At 36.0% G+C, this 19130-nt stretch overlaps 1 protein-coding gene across 3 annotated transcripts in view; it reads right to left on the minus strand.

Moving 5' to 3' along the window:
• The window catches only part of SESTD1 (SEC14 and spectrin domain containing 1), a 151050-nt gene that overhangs the window by 54964 nt on the left and 76956 nt on the right, over nt 1-19130 (minus strand). For all 3 annotated transcript variants that reach the window (XM_023212347.1, XM_023212348.2, XM_023212349.1), the window contains 2 exons: nt 13573-13663; nt 9265-9378 (listed from right to left, as the gene is read on the minus strand). In XM_023212347.1, coding sequence (XP_023068115.1) covers nt 9265-9378; nt 13573-13663 — 205 coding nt within the window. The remainder of the gene's footprint in view (nt 1-9264; nt 9379-13572; nt 13664-19130) is intronic.

Raw genomic sequence — 19130 nt, forward strand, 5'->3', positions numbered from 1 at the left:
CTGGGAGGCAGAGATTGCAGTAAGCCAAGATTGTGCCACTGCACTACAGCCTGGGCAACAGAGCGAGACTCTGTCTCCAAAAAAAAAGAAAAAAGAATAAAGGCAAATAATTGTCTAATGAGACTTATACACTTCTGTCTAGTGGAATAAGAGACAACCTCAAAGTTTACAACTTATGGATGTATAGAACAATAATTAGGTTCATATCTAATCTGGTTGGCAATCTTTTCCTATAAAAACCCTGAATTCCTCAAATGCTCTTTGAACCACAGCTTACAAATTACTGGTAACCTAATCTATCAATGAACTGAATAATGTACTTGACTTAAGCTCATTTTATATTTGCATTAGAGTCATGATTTCACCTTTAGGAAAATGACACTTTAACATATGTTTTATCAATTTAAGAATGTGGAATGGATCAAATTCTGACTTTCATCAATTATTTTCAAATAGCCATCTCCATGAACATTCTAGTATTTATGCATACCATTAAATTTATGAAGAAAAAGGTTACTGGTTATGTTCAAAGTAGCTATCATTTTACTAAGCAGAAATCTAAATTTCAAATCTATCCTCATATTACCAAAGAAATCTGAAATCTAATAATTAGCATAAAGGGAACAAGAATAAAAAAAAAACTACAAAAAAGAAGGAAAAAAAGATCACTACCCTGCACAAGCATTTCAAACTTTTGCTAAGTCCTTTCAAAAGCAATACAAAACATAAAGTTTTAAAAATAATAAAGCCCTACATAAATATTACTTTCCCCTTTCATTTTATATATGTTAGAGAAGTCAAGACAAGACAAATTAAACGACTAAACCACAATATTGTATTAACTAGCACATACCATGGTTCAACAAGTTTGAAGAGAGAGGTACTTACTATCTGGTCTTTAATAAAACATTTGTGCAGGTTTTCTTTTATCTCAAATTTTAACTTGTAGAAAGATTAAAAACTTATTTCTCCTTTACTCTCATTATTCCTTCTGTAACTATAATACTTATCCTTTCCTGGTAAAACATTCCCCAAAAACCTACCCCTGAAAGTTTCATTTTGTAGGCACTGAGATGTTTTATTATTTCACTATTGCTAAGAATGTGTGTGCAAGATCCAGAATGAAAATCTGCCTTTGTATGTATTTCTGCACTTAGTAAAGATTCATGTATGTATATATGTTCATACACATACTATTTTGCTGTATATGTCTGCTTGTACCTGTTTGTTGAAGATTTTTCTCACTCAAGGAAAATAGGTTTCTACAAAAACTGGAAAGAATCAGAATAAATGGAGCCAGAGGTGTTCTTGAAAGAAGAGCATCATGGAAGCCTTTGGTCCTGGATCCTACAATTATGTATAGTCTCAAAAAGGAACACGATTAGATCCAGTATTAACAGATAAGAGAATAAAGCGATTTAGAATGGGGGCTGGTTACCATTAAATAAACAACACTTTAATGAGTGACAAAAAAGGAGAGTGGAGATCCTTTTGATAGTTAATCTCTCCATTTGAAGACAAGATTAATGCCAGTATGACCTCAATTTTATCTTGTCATTAGACAGAATATAGACACTATCATCTAACCAGCAAAATCTATCACAGTCACCAGGTACAATGCTGCTGAAAGATACGAAGTACCTGAATATAATATCTGAGTTGCTAAAAAGGAAACTAAACAGGTAGGTATCTATGTCAGAGATAGGAAGGATATACAGATAAATATTAAGGTTAGCAATGAGAGATGAATATTCAATGGCTGATGAAAAACACTGGAGGAGTGAATAGGAAGGAGGTTACCTAGAAGAAAAAATTCAGAAAGTATCATGGGCAAGAAAACAAGAAATGATGTGGGAACAAGGTGTCACCAAAATGACCACTGGGTGTTTACTTGATGAGCATTGTAGACAGCTGGTAATAAATCTTTGTTGCAGATAATTTAATTTTATAAGGTAAAACATACATTTATGCTTACAGGATCACCACTACTCTTAACAAAGTTTAAAAAAATTTTTTTTAAATATTTATACTAGATGTACAAACACAGGCTTAATTACAACAGGCTAAATTATCCAAAATAATACCAGGGAAAATAATTTGCAATTAAACAAGCATCTATGTTGGATTTAATTATATAGAGCTCTAAGTATCATTTAATGGATAGTATTGAATTGCCCCCTTAAAGCCAGGTTTGTTTGGCAGCGTATTAACCAGCATTTGAAATTACTCTCATCTCATTAGGGAATTGGGCTTTTAGTAACTGCCTAGTGCTTGCTTACTTGAGAAAATATCCTAGCTGAATCTCTTAAATGTCTAAGAAAACATATTGATAAAAGAAGTTTTAATGCTTCTGTTTTAAAACAATAATCTATGACACTACAACAAGGTAGACAGAAATTCTGTCTTCTATTTTATCCTCCAAGATGCAGGGTACTTAAAGTCACTATTAATTTATATAGCATAAGACCCAACTACCAGAGCATCTCTGAGCAGATGCCTACTTAGCTTAAGCAGGATGTGACAGGTGCCTCATAAAAAGGGATCTTCCATGGTACTGAGTGCTCACAGCTTTAGTTTCTGCTATTTGCCCCCAGTTCACTTTGCATTCTCTCAGAGCAACATTTCCTGCATGCCCCAGGCCATGAACTGCAGGCCTCACTGGCTGGCTGAAGTCTTCACTCACCATGCTCCTGACTCTTGAGGCAACATTCAGGCCTCTTGCCTTCAGCTTTTACTTTTTTCCCTCACTATGCTTTTGTCTTTTTTTGCGGGGGCGCAGTTTTCCAATCAACTACCAGGGCAACACCCTTCCTAATGTGATCCAGCAGCTTTGGTCATCTTCCCTTACATTACTGGTACACATCCTTCCATCAAGTCTACGGAATAGTCAAGTCTACCAATGACAAAAGTTGAAGAGAAAAGCGGGAAAAAACTCTGGCTCCCACTTAGGATGTAGAAAGTTGGAAAGAGCATAGCTCCAACTTTTATATAACAATGACAAAAAAAAAAAAAAAAAAAAATGCAAGTTAATCTGAAACACCATAACTTTCCTGAAGCCACTGGAGAGCTAAATTCACAAGGAAACCAATTAACCTGGAATCTAAGGAAAGACCTGCATCTTCAAGAAGATGGAACTGGGGTACTTGCTTACCTGGAAAAAATGCCAGACCTGATGCCAGCCAGGTAGGAATTTAGGTAAAATTTTTAATGAATCATTAAGGCCAAATGTGGGGTAGTGTGAAAGTACAGAACTCATGGAAGTATAGACATAAGAAGAATTCATACTCACTTGGAGGCTGAATCTCTAGGGGAAAGATCTCTGAAGGAGTCATGAGAAAGACTGGAAATAAGAGGAATAAGAGATTTGAAAAAGCCTCTCTTGGAGCACAGGCCTGGGTGAGGAGAAGAGCAGCCACTACTGGAAAGGCATGAAGCACAACCCAAAATCTTCAATGCTGTCTCTCCTATGAAAAAAAAAGTCTTAGTGCTGCAGAAAGGACTGAAAACCCCGCTGGCCTCAGAGGACAAATGAAGTCCCACCACACAGAGGACAACTAAAGTCCCACCACAGGTGGAAGATGGAAAAAGACTATCACAGGGGAGGGAGTGGAGACAGGAATATATTATAAACCCAAACTAACACAGGTTCCTAAAAGTGGGAGAGGGGCAACTTACCAAAAGGGTCCTTACCCACTAGGCTGAGGGACACAGCGCCTGCCTAAGATTGAGGCGGAATAAGAACAACAGAGAATGCCTCTCTAACAAATACTGAATAACAAGTAACAGCAGCCTATTGCTGAGGGTCAATTGTACACAGAATGACTTTCTCTGAGGTGCAGGCACAAAGGAAAGACCTAGAGCAGAAGGAAGAACAAATAATGAAAAAGCAAAACTCTCCGGCAAACCAGCCCCCATCTTCAACACAAAGTAACTCTACAGAAATTAGAAGCCTGTGGAGGACTAAGGAAAATAATAGCAACAACCAAATCCAAAGCCCACTCAATTCCTGGTTAGAACTCAACCCTTCCCTTATGCCTAGGAAAAGGACAAGATGAGCCCATGTGCAGGCACAAAATACACCTCAGTCTTTACTGTCCTAAAAAAGATGTCTAACATTGAATAAAAAATAACAAGGCACACACAAAAAAGGAAAGAAAATGACCTACTGTCAAGAAACAAAGCAAACAACGTTAGGTAGATTAAGACAGATGCAGATATTAAGACTATGAGATAGGAAATATAAGATATTGATGCTATAGAGCATGAAAAATAACATGCAAGAACAGATGAGGAATTTCAGCAAAGAGAAACTCTAAGGAAGAGTCAAACAGAAATGCTACAAATCAAAAGCACAGTAATTTTCAGTGGTCTTACCAACAAACTTAACACAGCCAAGGAAACAAACAGTGAACTTGAAAATGGATCAAGAAAAATACCTAAACTGAAAAACACAAAGAGAAAGACACAGGGATAAAAATAAAACAGAAGACCAAAGAAAATGGTGAGAAAATTTCAAATATTGTATCATACATCAAACTGGAGTTCCAGAGGAAACAGAAAAAGGGCAGAGAAAATATTTGAAAAGAGAACGTATAAACATTTTCCAAAATTGATGACAGACATCAAACCAGATATCTAAGAAGTACAGAGAACACTAAGTGGAATAAATACCAAATAAAACATACACAGATACAGCAAAATACAACTGCAAAAAACCAAAATCAAAATGAAAATCTTGAAAGTGGCTAAAGGGAAAAAAAGGCAAATAACATACACAGAAGACCAAAGATATAAAACACAGCGGCCTTCTTGTCAGTGACCATTACAATGAGAAGGCAAAGGCAATGAGATAGCACTTTTAATTTTATTTACTTTTTACTTTTTTTTTTTTTTTTAAAGGCAGGGTCTTCCTCTGTCACCCAGGTTGGAGTGCAGTGGCGCGATCTCGGCTCACTGCAACTTGTGCCTCCTGGGTTCAAGCAACTCTCCTGTCTCAGCCTCCCGAGTAGCTGAGACTACAGGCACGTGCCACCATGCCCGGCTAATTTATGTATTTTCAGTAGACATGGGGTTTCACCATATTAGTCAGGCTAGTCTTGAACTCCTGACCCTCAGGTGATCCACCGCCTCAGCCTCCGAAAGTGCTGGGATTTCAAGAGCCACTGCACCCGGCAAGAAAGCATTTTTAAATACAGTTGACCCTTGAACAACTCAGGGCTGAACTGCACAGTTCCACTTATAGGGGGTTTTCTTCTGCCTCTGCCACCCCTGAGACAGCAAGACCAACCCCTCCTCTTCCTCTTTCTCCTCAGCCTCAAGACAATGAGAATGAAGACTTTTATGATGATCCACTTCTACTTAATAAATAGTAAATATATTTCCTCTTCCTCATGATTTTCCTAACATTTTTTCTCTAGCTTATTTTATTGTAAGAATACAATGTATAATACATATACAAAATTTGTGTTAACTGACTGTTCATGTTACTGGTAAGGCTTTTGGTCAATAGTAGGCTATCAGTATTTAAGTTCTTGGAAAGTCAAAAGCTAGACACAGATTTTCAACTGCACAGGAGGTTGCTGGTCCTAACCCCTGCATTGTTCACAGGTCAACTGTATGACTAAAGTGCTGAGGAAAAAAAAAAAAAAACACACACACAAACAAAATTCTATACCCATTGAAAATAATTTTCAAAACTAAAATAGAAATAAAGATTTTCTTCAGGCAAACAAAAAATGCCACAATTCAATGCCAACAGACCTGCACTGCAAGATATATTAAAGGAATGTGACACCAGACAAAAAGTTGAATCTCCAAAAAGAAATGAAGAATGTCAGAAATGGCATAAATGAAAGTAAATATGAAATTAATTTAAAATTTTTAATTGCTGTAAAAGAAAACAGACTATCTGTAGCAAAAAAAATGTAGCAATATAGTGTTTGTTTATAGCACAGTAAAAGTGAAATGTATAACAACAATGGGATGGAAGTATTGGAGATAGACTGTTTTAAGGTCCTTCTATTTCATGTGAAGTGGTATAATATTTGAAAGTTAGACTGATTATTAAAGATATATACAGTAAACAGTAAGGTAAACATTAAAAAATTAAGAGACAGAAATTACAAGCCAAAAATGGAGTAAGATGTAATTATAAAAAGTAGTCCAAAGACAGAAAAGGACAAAAAAACACCCATCAAATCTAGCAAGATGGTAGATTTTATAAACCGTATCAATAACTGCATTAAATATAAATAGTCATACCCATGAAAAGACAGAGACTGTCAAACTGGATATGAAAGCAAGATCCAACTATATGGTGTCTACAAAAAATTCATTTTAAATATAAAGAAATAAATTAAAAGTAAAATAATGGAAAAGATAACAACACATGAACACTAATCAACAGAATGCTGGAGTAGTTACATTAATATCAGACAATGTACATTTCAGAGCCAGATATAGTATCAGGAATAAAAAAAGAACATTCAAAAATGATAAATTGGGCCCTACTCACCAGGAAGACACAGCTATCTTAAATCTTTATGCAATAAACAATAGAGCTTCAAAATACATGAAGCAAAAACTGACAGAAATAAAATAGAAATAATCCCAGATATAACAGTTGGAGGTTGCAATATTCCTCTTTCAGTTATTAAAAGAACAGGTAGAAACAATATTACCATGGATAGAGAAGACCTGAATAACACTATGAATCATCTTGACAGTTACAGAACACTCTATCCAACAACAGAATACTTATTCTGGGAACTCATCAAGATAGAACATACAGTGTGTCACAAACCAAACCTTAACAAACTTAAAATTACTGAAGTCAGTTGGGTGCGGTGCCTCATGCCTGTTACCCCAGCACTTTTGGAAGGCCGAGACGGGCAGATCACCTGAGGTTGGGAGTTTGAGACCAGTGTGACTAACATGGAGAAACCCCATCTCTACTAAAAATACAAAAAATTAGCCAGGCGTGGTGGTGCATGCCGGTAATCCCAGCTACTTGGGAGGCTGAGGCAGGAGAAGCTCTTGAACCTGGGAGGCGGAGGTTGCAGTGGGCTGGGGTCGCACCATTGCACTCCAGCCTGGGCAACAAGCGCAAAATTCCGTCTCAAAAAAAAAAAAACAAAAAACAAAAAAAACCCTGAAGTCATAAAATACATATTCTTGACCATAGCTCACAAACATGAACTCAAAATAGATCACAGATCTAAATTTAATGCCTAAAACTATACAACTTTTAGAAGAAAATATCAAGGACAATCTTTGTGACCTTGAGTAAGGCAAAGATTTCTCAGATTATGACAACAAAAGTCTGATTCATAAAAGAAAACCGTTTCTCCAACTGTGAAATCAGAAGGAAAAACAAAAACTGAAAAAGTGGACTTCATCACAGTTAAAAAAATTTCTTGAAAAACGTTAAGAGAATGACAAGGCAAACAAAAGACTAGGATGTAGTATTAGTAAATTATGTGTCTGATAAATGACTTTATACAAAATACATAAAAAACCTCTCAATATCCAGTAACAAAAAATACATTTTTTTTTTAAATGGGTAAAAGGTTTAAACAGATACCATCTGTGATACTGTGATAATAGAAATATGCATTTGCTCTTTGTCCCCAGTTCCTGGCACAGAACTCCTGAAACCCTTGTAATTCCTGGGTGATACGAGCATCTTTTATTATAGTATTTGGTCTCAGTCCCCAGTTATTGATAAAAGAGTTATTCAGATCCTTGGCATTTCTGGAGTGATAAAGTGTTTTTTTGGATGTTAATAAGATGAATGGTGGCTGTGGGCGTCTAAACAGATTAAAGATGAGGGCTTGTCACCAAAAAGACCAAGGCATAATTAGAGGGTTGAAACTTTCATGGCCACTCCTCTCCCTCCAGGGAAGGGAGAGAGGATGGAGACTGAGTTAGTTAATCATCAATGGCCAATGATTTGGAGAGTTTCTGGGTTGATAAACATGTTCACAGGCCAGGAGGGTGGTGTACCCCAACTCCCTAGGGTTAGAAGCTCCTACGCTCTGGATCATTCTAGACCTCGCACTTTGTATATCACTTCATCTGGGCTGTTCATCTGTAACCTTTATATAAAGCCAGCAAATGTTAGTAAAGTGATTCCCTGAATTCTATGAATCAATACAGCAAATTACTAAACCTGAGAAGGGGCTTGTGAGTACAGAAACAGTTTTCCTACCACCAGTCAGGGGCTAGAAATGGAGAAGTTAACTACAGGAGCATATAGGGGAATTCTGGGGGTGATGAGACACTTCCTGATTTCTTGATTGTGGTTTTACATGTTTTGTCAGAACTCTCAGAATTATCACTAAAATGGATTAATTTCACTGCACGTAAATTATAGCTTAACTTTTTAAGAATAAAACCATGTATTTTTAAGAAATTTCCAGCCATCTCCTTTAAGAATAAACTAAGTTTTCTCAAATCTTTCTATCCAATACACATTAACAATTTTTTCTCCATACCAAAAATACACTGATATTGACCTAGGTAAAAACAAAAACGAGTGTATAGTATGGCAAATTCCAAAATGAATCTTTATTATCTGACTGTAAGCATTCCAAGAGTCTATGTTATACCAGGTTGGAGTTAGACTTTGTATTCTTCAAAGTTTCCACACTTTATTTAGACAATGTAAAGTCTGTTATTTATCAACTCTCCTACTGAGAAGCTGAGAATTAACAGGTGTGGGAGAAAGAATATGACAAACTGCTTAGATTTACATTCCATCGTAGTGCTTTTTTCTAACCTCCAATAAGATGCACTATCACACAAGGAAAGTGAAAGACAGAAAGAAAAAGTCAGTAGGAAAGAATGGATAACTGTGTTCATGTATTAAAACTGGCCAGATACTAAAAAATAATTTTGACATGTCACAGAAAACAGACTATAATTTCAACTCCAAAATGTCTAGGATTTCCTAGTATTTGTTAAATTTCCTCTCCATAATGCAATAAAAAATTTTAAAAACAAAGGTTCTACTTATTCAAATAAGTTAACAAAGAATGATATAATTGAAAATGGAAAACAAGAAAGCTTTCATGATCTTTATCAAAATATCATACTTCATTCAGCAAGTATCCAAATGCTGACTGTATACTAATTATTACTTAGGCACTAATTAAGTATTCCTTAAACACTGCTTAGTAACCACTGCTGAACCATCAAAAATAATTTCAGTAAAATACTATTTTTAAAGATATAATGGACTTTAAAAAAAGAGATTACATTTACCTCAAAGCCAAGTCTATCCTTTTCTTTCCAAAAACAAAAATGTGTTACTTTCTTATCCCAGAATTCATCTGGCTTTACCACACATACAAGGGACACCTCAGCTGGAACAACATTCTATAAAATACAGAAAAATAATCACAAATTACACATGTAAAATGAATAATTTACTAAATTTATAAATTACCAGTCAAGATTAAGCTACATAAGAGACGTTTGGAGAAGAATTAAAATAATAAAGAAGAAATTCTCTAGACTTCAAAACATACATGGCAATAAAGAAGAGCTTGAAAAACAAGCTGATTCAGAAAATACTTCAAATAAACAATGCAGCCATAAATTGTACATGTGAATCACTTTTTGTTTTATTGAATCTCTGTACGAGGAATATGTCTAGATTAAACTGTAAGAGTTAATTTTTAGTTGAGAAATCATTAAATTTGATTTTTCTACAATATGAAAAACTTTTTCTAACACAATCCATCTTGGAGAATTTCTTCAAAAGACGTAAAATCAATTTTCTCACTAAAACAAGTTTTTTATCAGTCGTTACACAATGAGGCCAAGATTTTATATGATTATGAACTTGAAGAGGAGGACAAAAAGCTAATCTTGGACGAATACCATTTCACATTTACTTGATATGGTTACTTATACTACCTAATGAATTGAAATGAACACTTATTGAATTAATAAATATCTCACATATATTTTATCAAGTCCTATAGAGTCTAACTTTAAAATGTATCTTAAATCCAACAAGTTCTACAGCCTGCATTGTTAACAACTTCAAACTATCCAGCTTTCTGAAATATAATCATTACAAGGCTCCTTGCTTGACTTTCTCTTACACTCTGAATGAAATTCAAACCTCCTACCAAGACCTACAAGGCCCTTCAAGCTCAGGCCCCTGTTGGCCTCTCAGATCTCATCTTACACCTTCCCCTCCTAGCTTACTCCTCCACAACAGCCATGTTAACCTCGCTGCTCCTGCAATATGAAGTCTGTTCCACTTCAGGTCTTTGTCCATGCTATTTCCTCTATCTGGAATGTCCTTTGCCTTATAGCTAGTAGTGTTCCCTCAGTTTATTTAAGATTCTATTCAAATATTCCCTCTTCAGAGAGGCCTTCCCTGTCTACCCTATCTAAAGTGGCATCATCTGACTCAGTCTCTTTTACTACTGTATTTTTCTTCACAGCATTTATCACCATGGGCTGTTATATTTGCTTAACTGCTTATTGTCTAACTCTTCAAGTAGAATATAAGCTTCCCAATGGCAGGTACCTTATCTATCCTGTCATGCCTATATTTCCAGTGTTTATGACAAATGTCTGACATATATAATAGAAAGCATGCTATAAATATTTGTTAAATAAATGAAACCTCATTAACAAGTGGATCTCATTCCCTTAATTTTACAGGAGAGTAATTTGAGCTTCAGAGAAATAAAGTTACTTGTCTAAGATAAGAGTTAAAAAGTCACTGAGCTGAATAGAAACCACCTCTGTCTGACTCTAATGTTCTACTACACTATTTCATATGCTCTGAACTTGGGGTCAATACATTCTTTCCAAAAGGTCCAGATAATAAGTATTTTAAGCTTTGCAGCCCATAATGTCTCTACTGCCACTACTCAGTTCTGTCAGGATAGTATGAAAGCAGCCACACACAATATATAAATGAATGGGCATGGCTGAGCTCCAATAAAACTTTATAAACTCAAGGGCCCAACCTCTGTTCTAGACCATAAATTGCAGCACTGAATAATTATAATAATAATTACTATTATTACTATTCAGGGAAAAACGGAAAACCTTTAGAGGTAAACATGCACACATCATAAATCTAGCATCCTCTGCAACAACTGGATTGGGACTAAAGTAAGTAAAATAAATTCCATGGTATCAAAACTTTTATCAGAGGGGTTGGAAAATTTAAGATAAAATTGAGCTTTATTCATATATTGCCTTGTGGAAGATTATTATTTCAAAATCATTGAATATGAAAGCTGTGAGAAACAAGAGAAACCAAGCCTCTCATTTTAGAGAATACTAGTTATAGGCACTGTGGGGTCCCAAACAACTGGTCCCAGTACCTTCTGAGATGAAAGCAATGAATGACTTCATATGTAGAAACTGTATGACTAGAAGTAAAGAGGCCATTGCAACTTCTGAAAATGTTAACTATTAATAAATCCAAAAGTTGTTAAAATACCTATCAGAAAAGAAATCGCAAGAGGGGATTAAATCATCCATTGATTGTTCTTCAAAACTGCCACTGATCAAAGTCCAGTTCAAACAGCAAGTCCCAAACAGCTCATCTGTGACACAGTTGAATGACAGGATGAAAGGAAGAACATAAGGTCATAATTAATGGATTTCTTACCTAATAGTTATTTTAACAACTTTCACAGAGAAGAGTTAATTCTCAAAGTTTGAAATATAAAAGTGCTGGAAGCACTTTTTTTCCCAAATAAAAAGTTATTTTAGGACACCAATTTGTGCTCCCTTAAAAACTGATCCTCCAGAGGCTATGTCCTTTCTAACCCAAAGAGTGATTCTAGCTTGTAATCCCAGTGATTTGGGGGGCTGAAGCAGAAGGATCACCTGAGCTCAGGAGTTTGAGACCAACTGGAACAATATAGTCTCTACAAAATAAAAAAAAGGAGCCAGGTGTGGTGGCACTCGCCTCCAGTCCCAGCTCCTCAGGGTGCTGAGGCAGGAGAACTGCCTGAGCCCAGGAGCTGGAGGCTGCAGTAAGCCATGCAACTGCACTCCAGGCTGAGTGACAAAGTGAGTCCCTGACTGAACAAAAATAAGGTGGGGTGGGGGGATTCTAATGATGAAAAGTTTAAGCCAAACATTTAAGAAGAATGAGGCAATGAGTAGAAAATTCAGAGACTCCCCTCAAATACAGGCCACTGGTAAATATATATTTTAAAATGGATAAAGTCAAGGCCTGGGGCTTACTTAGTCTGTACTAAGTTCCGATTTTAAGTTATTTAAAATCCTTGAGCCTCGTTGACCTTCTCTGTAAGGTTGTGAGGCTAAAATTAAATGAGATAATTTATACAGCAAGCTTTGCACAGTACCAGAAACATAATAAGCACTAAAACTAGAACTAAAACCTAAAATTACCACTTTGTTCCTATCCCTTGAATCTCTTTTTCCCAATTAACCTAAATAAATGATAAAATGTTAAAAACCATTCTCCTTAGTTATTTAAATTTTAAAATTATATGCCTTTCCACAGAACCCTAAAGTAGCTACCAATTATTTGTTGAATTCATTTAAAATTCTTGATCTTTCTTTCAATATTACTGATATCCACTTAAGTGAATGTTCATGATTCCATGTTACTACCAACTTATGTTTCCCCCAGACTGGCCTGCCATCAACTACTCTCATTGTACTTGCTTCATTTATGAGCTATATGTAACTCAGAGTACCTGTGAGGAAGGCCCTTTTCACTTTTCATTTAAATTGTATAATTCAAATTTTACCTCTCTAGAAGCCCTACAGAAGGCCAAGTGCATGAGAGCAATCTGCCCTCCGCATCACTCAAATGCTTTACTTTTCCTTTTCAAATCATATCTTCAATACCCTTAAAATAAATCAACAAATGTCTACTGGGTGCCTACTACATGCTAGGGGTCACAGAAACATTCTGTGTGGAACATGAGGAAATATAAAACACAAGACTGGCATCAGATCTCAAAAAGTTTGTAACCGTAGATGTTTATTAAATGTTAATTTGTGAGGGGCTGAAATTCCTGAGGACACAGATGTTAAGTAAGTTTCTTCTGGACTATAAATAATAATAAGATCATCGTGAATCCTGATGCTTTATGTAGGAAATAGGGGACTAGAAGAGAAAGACAAGCCAGAATCACCTGAGAAGTTTCTTTGAACTACACTTAACCAAAAATCCTACCACCTACCTATAGTTTCAGAATGGGGTGCAAAAGGGAGAATGACAGACACCAGAGCATGCAAAAGCTCCCAGGTGAGTCTCATAATTTCAACGCTCACACTTTTAAAATCACTGGCCTCCTTTCTTACATTACTTAACCATGACATATTATTTTCATTTACAAACCTATTAGAATAGAGATTTACTTAACTGCCTAAATTCAAACCTAAGGAGTTGAATTTGAACACTCCAATAGTGATAAGTGCATTTTCACAACTCAGTCACTGCTAGGAAGCCAGGCACAGTCTTAATTAATAAATTAAGTGCATTTGCCATTTTCACCAGGATCTGTTGCTGTAAAATAAAAACCATTTCCTGATAGACAAAACCAAAATTACCTGTAGCATTACGACTACTGTTTTCACCACATTCCACTGTGATTTTCTGCCATCCACAATCACGGTAAATCCTCTAGCCTTACATTTCTCACTGAAACAAAACAATCATTACACAGCATTAAAACAATAATTACACAGCATTAAAACAAGCTCTAGAATTCGTTCTTCATAATTCTAAATAAAGAAGGTTTAAAACTTAATTGCATATGGAGTAGAATTAATCTCACTTGGTTTAGTTTACATTGTCAATAAATAAAATTCTTCAGAGTATCCTTTCATTTTCTCAAGCAATTTATTTTTCTCATTTTAGGAAATGTTCACAATTTACAAACTAATGTGGCAAGAAAATTATTCTAAAAGCATAAAAGTCAATGTCTTAAAAAGTAAAGAAATCAAAGCAACATTCAAACAGTCCTACTAGTCTCTCAATTTCTTCATCAGTAAAAAGGGATCACAGTGAAGTAAGTCACTAATTGCCAAATGTGTTATATACTTCTTGTCTCACCTTCCTGCCAGAAGTATAAGATTTGTGAAGTGACAGTTCAAAACAGATAGAAAATAGTTATTAATAAATCACAAAAATTGGCTTCTTAGCGTTTTTTTGGAGAAATTTAATGAGATCAGGTAGAACCTGCTGATTCAAAAGCTTGGATAGACCATGTCTAACCCACTTCTGCTCTCACTTTGCATTCTCAGTCACTTGACCAGCAAAATATTATCTTCAGTGTTGGATTTCTGTATTATATTGAGTGATTTAAGTATTAACTAAACACTTCCCAGAAGTCTAACCTAGTAAAACGCAACAACTTCTGGAGGGAAAAACTCCATTCTAAAGGCCAAAACTACATACCTATCATTATCATTATTATTATTGTTATGTTTATTTATCAACTTAATGTAAGGATCTCAACTGCCCTCCTTCCAATACAGTAAATGGAACCACAGCTTTGCTTATCAGAGCAAGATTTTGGTAGTGAAACCTGTCCCCATACAAACTGTTCCCAATTACATACATTATAGGAAAATATAAACAGACCTTTTCCTGGGATTTAAATCCACCAACAGTTCAGGGGACTTTACTAGTTCTCCTCTTCTCCCTCCAAGCATGCACACTAGTTCCAAGAAGGTTCTTGGAGAAGTCATGTTCTGTTCTACCGAGAAACAGTAAGACCACAAGGAATGAGGTCTGCTAAAAGTTTAGAGTGGGAACAGGCAAGGACAGAAGCTGAGCTTCCAAAGTAAACAAAAGAGTATTCAAAAGGTAAGGCAAACTGATGCATATGTTCACACAAAAACCTGCATGTAAATATTCATAGCAGAATAATTCATAATAGCTGAAGAGTAGAAACAATTCAAATGTCCATCAACTGATGAACAGAAACACAAAACACAGCATAACCAAACAATGAGACATTATTCAGCCATAAAAAAAGATGAAGTACTGACAGATGCTACAACATGGCTAAACCTTGAAAATATTATGCTAAGTAAAAGATGCCAGACACAAAAGGACACACATTGTATGATTCCATTTATATGAAATGTCCAGAATAGGCAAATCCAGAGACAGAAAGCAGATTAGTGGTTGACAAGGGTTAGGAGGGAAGAATGGAGACTGACTGCCGATGGGAAGAAGTTTTATTTTGGGCTGATAAAAATGTTCTGAAACTAGATAGCATAATGGATGTATAACCTGTGAATACACTAAATATCACTGAATTGCCTACTTTAAAAAGATGATTTTTATGACATCTGAATTATATCTCAATAAAACAAAAGTACTCTATTTTTGGATTTGCATCACAAGATAAAGGACCCACTAAATATTCTTTGGGAAAAACTAAAGGTAAGGCCAATACAGTCATCACTTGTGGGTTAGCAAAAGAAAATAAAAGACTTGCAGAGGGGGCTAGGCATGGTGCCTCACGTCTCTAATCCCAGCACTCTGGGAGACTAGGGCAAGAGGATGGCTTGAGCCAAGGAGTTCGAGGCCAGCATAGGAGACCAGCAAGACTCCATCTCTATTTCAAAAAAGTAAAAGACTTGTGGAGAGAAGCAAACTTGACACATAATGACTCTCTGTGGGCTCAAGTAATGAGGGGACTCCTGGGGTTCTCCACCAACAAGACATCTAAGAAGACCACCATGATATAGAAGAGGATACAAGCCCAAGGGTGATCAGCTAGGCAGGGTAGCTGGTTGTTGAGTGGTCTGGAGTAGTGGCAACAATGCAGGGATTCTACCAATGCCTTTTGCAGGAAGGAGAGCTAAGACACAGCTGTCCAGAAGAGGGCCTTCCCACCAAGAGAAACGTGCCATTCTCATAATGTGGTACTTTCTCAACATTGGCATCTATAGTCCTGAGATGTAGGTTACACAACCGTTTTGTTAAATACATTTTATATAAGCAATACATTTATATTTCAAAGCACACTATAAATTAATCTGTACATTAAGACTAAGAAAGTAATGAAGCTTGAAAATACCATCTGTAGTGATCTTAAAGGAATAAAATACTCTAAATTTATCTTTCAGAGTACTTAGAAACACACTTAACCCTGTCATATTCTCACATTTTACTAAGATAGATAATGAAAATACACAGAATCCAAAGATATTACTATTTCAAAATTGCCAGACCAAGTGGTCTTTCAGGTACTTGAAAGGAAATAGTTTTGTTTTTTACTTCATCCTTGTAAGTGGTATGATGGCTTAAACTGCTTCTAATGACACATTTAATTTAGAAGCATGCTATACCCTTTATAAAGGGCCTGTTCTAGGACCTGAAGTGCTATTAATAACAAATTCCTATAGCCCCGTTACCATGTTTATAACTATACTTTAACAGTAATAGAAAAAAAAATCTAAGACCCCGCCTCCTAGTTCCTAGCCCAGTTAAGCCTTTCAAGGGTGACATAGCTGAGTTAAAACCGCTACGTAAAGGTGAGGTTGTCTAAACAGTCCACTCACTTTTGACACAGAAGACAGTGTTAGTGGATTTCCTGGGTCCAATATCCTGCAGATCTTCACTCATTTCTTTGATTACAACTACAGGCTCCTTCTCTTCCACTCATACAGCTCTGCTGGTATTTACATAATGACACTAATTTCACTTATGTTTTTATTATAATTACTTGTTTACAATTCATCTTCATTAGATAATATGCTTCCAGAAAGCAAGAATGTTACCTTACAAATGTCTTGGCAGCTTCTAGCACTGTGCTTTAAATACAGAAGGCCTTTAATAATGTTAGATGACACATATCACATCACTCCTCAGACACGACAATAGCTTTCCATCTCATTCAGAATGGAAGCCATGGCCTACATGGTCTTCCATGACCTGACTCCTGACTTTCTTCTGATCCCCCTCCTGGCACTGTGCTCCTCTCTCAAACTGTTCCAGCCACACTAGCCTCCTTGATCTTCCCAAACATGTTAAACCTGCTCCTGCCTCAGGGTCTTTGCACTTACTGCTCACTCTGTCTTCAATGTTTGTTGATCAGATTCTGTAGGGTCTGCCCCATCTTTCAATCATCTCTGGCAAAATATCATCTTATTTTGTAAAGTATTACCACTCTATAACTCTGACTCTTTTCATGCTTTGTTTTCATAGCACTCATGAATATCCAAAATACTGTATGTACACTTAGTATCTGAAACACAAAACAAACTCAGGGCCAACCTGTGTACAAAAGAGTCCAGAAATGCTTCCATTCTCAACTGTGCTAGGTTACCCATTTAAAATAGCTATATATCACACTTTGTCCCTGTGATCATTAAAATTAAGCACAAACTATAAGAAATGGGGTAATTTCTTTTCATTTTTGCAAAAATTTTGAAAAGCTATTATTGTATTCAAAACGTTAAGATAGTCATTGCACAAAAAAAAACAATTTTGGACATCTCCTATTAGGAAGCGGCCACCTTAGCTAGCTACAATGTTAGAGATGTCTGCAGATGTTCACAGCTGGAAGGAGTTAAACATTAACAGTTGGAAGCTGGGAGACAAAAGCAGGTCACCAAAGAATGTAGATATACTAGAAATGAAAAAACCTTTCTAGACACATCCGGGGCCTGATCTGGTAGGGTAAACTTAAAAACATTCCTAGAAGAAAAAGAGGGCTGAAACATGGGTGATAATGTGATAAAACAACACACAATGTTAGTTTTAGATTTTCTAAGTGGTGGACATATGGGTGTCACCGTATAATTCCTTCAACTTTTTTGCATATATGAACTAAAATTAATAAAATGTTGGGGGGTTACATTTTAAAAGCACTTCTGAGCAGTGGAAATTTTGAATGAAAAACATTGGTTTTAAGATCACACATCTAGTTAACTGCTCTCTAGCATCACAATGGAGAGATCAAAAACACCTTAGCTCTCTAAGGAAATGGCAAGTACGGATAAAAAGCTGACAGCCACGTTTGTTAATCCCAAAATTATGGGAGACTGATCCAAGAAAGCAGAAGGATAGAGTTTTCATGAACACTTGAGAAGGTCAAACTTTAGCAAAACAATCATAAGAAATAAAGTATCCATGTATCTATTTTGCCTTGCTAGAATAAGTTCTTTCATCTTGCTTCAACTTACATCTTCTCTGCTAGTTGGCAGGTAAGTGTAGATATGCAGAAACTGATTCATCATTTACACTGGAGGAACATCATATGTGCATTTACATGAGAAAGAGAAAGAGAAAATTTAAATAGTATAGGCTATTTTGCCTTCCTGCTTATCCACACCAGAGTGAACATGAGTCAGGAGATGCGAATGAATTTGCTGGTCCTTTAGCCTCCCTCAGTTACCCAGTGCCTCTGACAGGGTGAGCATCCTGTTGAACTGAATATGATCCCAGTATATACAAACATGCATTTTCTTAAAACAAACCTAATCACAAGCCAACTCTGTCTTCTGGAATTCAGTATGAGTAACTTGCTCCAATGCTGAAGGAAAACCTAACATGTTCATGGAAAGGTAATACAGTCTCTGATCCACCCTCAGGCATTTTTCAAAAGTAACTTTGACAATTAGTAGTTTTTGCTTTTCATCTGAACCTCAGAACTGGACTTCACTTGAGATGCAACTACACTGAACTCTATTCATTTGAAGTAAAAAAAGGCTCTAAATTGGTGTCAGGAATTGTGGACACTCATCCCAGTTATGCGACTCACTAGGTTTGAGATCTTGGGCAAGTAACCATAACCTCTGAGTTTCAGTTTCCTCAACTACAAAATAAGGTAGTTGTTCAGATGGCACTTGACATATTTAACCTTCTATTAATCCATCTATGAATTTTTGTTCATAACTTGTAAGCTTTAGGTCTGGCTAACCATGGGTTACCTAAAAAGCAGTTTGTTATCTAATAGTGAACGAGTTAGCAATCCACAGTTTGGGGGATTAGCAAGATTACTGCTAATGCAATTAGCTAATGCTAATACTAATACACTGACTACAGATTCTCATCATTTTCACCCCCAGAAACTGAAAATACTGAAAATTTTCACATGAAGAGCTCTATTTCCACAATATTAAAAAAACAAACAGCAACAGAATCA

This window comes from Piliocolobus tephrosceles, chromosome 11 (assembly GCF_002776525.5).
Source record: "Piliocolobus tephrosceles isolate RC106 chromosome 11, ASM277652v3, whole genome shotgun sequence".
NCBI classification, from domain to species: Eukaryota; Metazoa; Chordata; class Mammalia; order Primates; family Cercopithecidae; genus Piliocolobus; species Piliocolobus tephrosceles.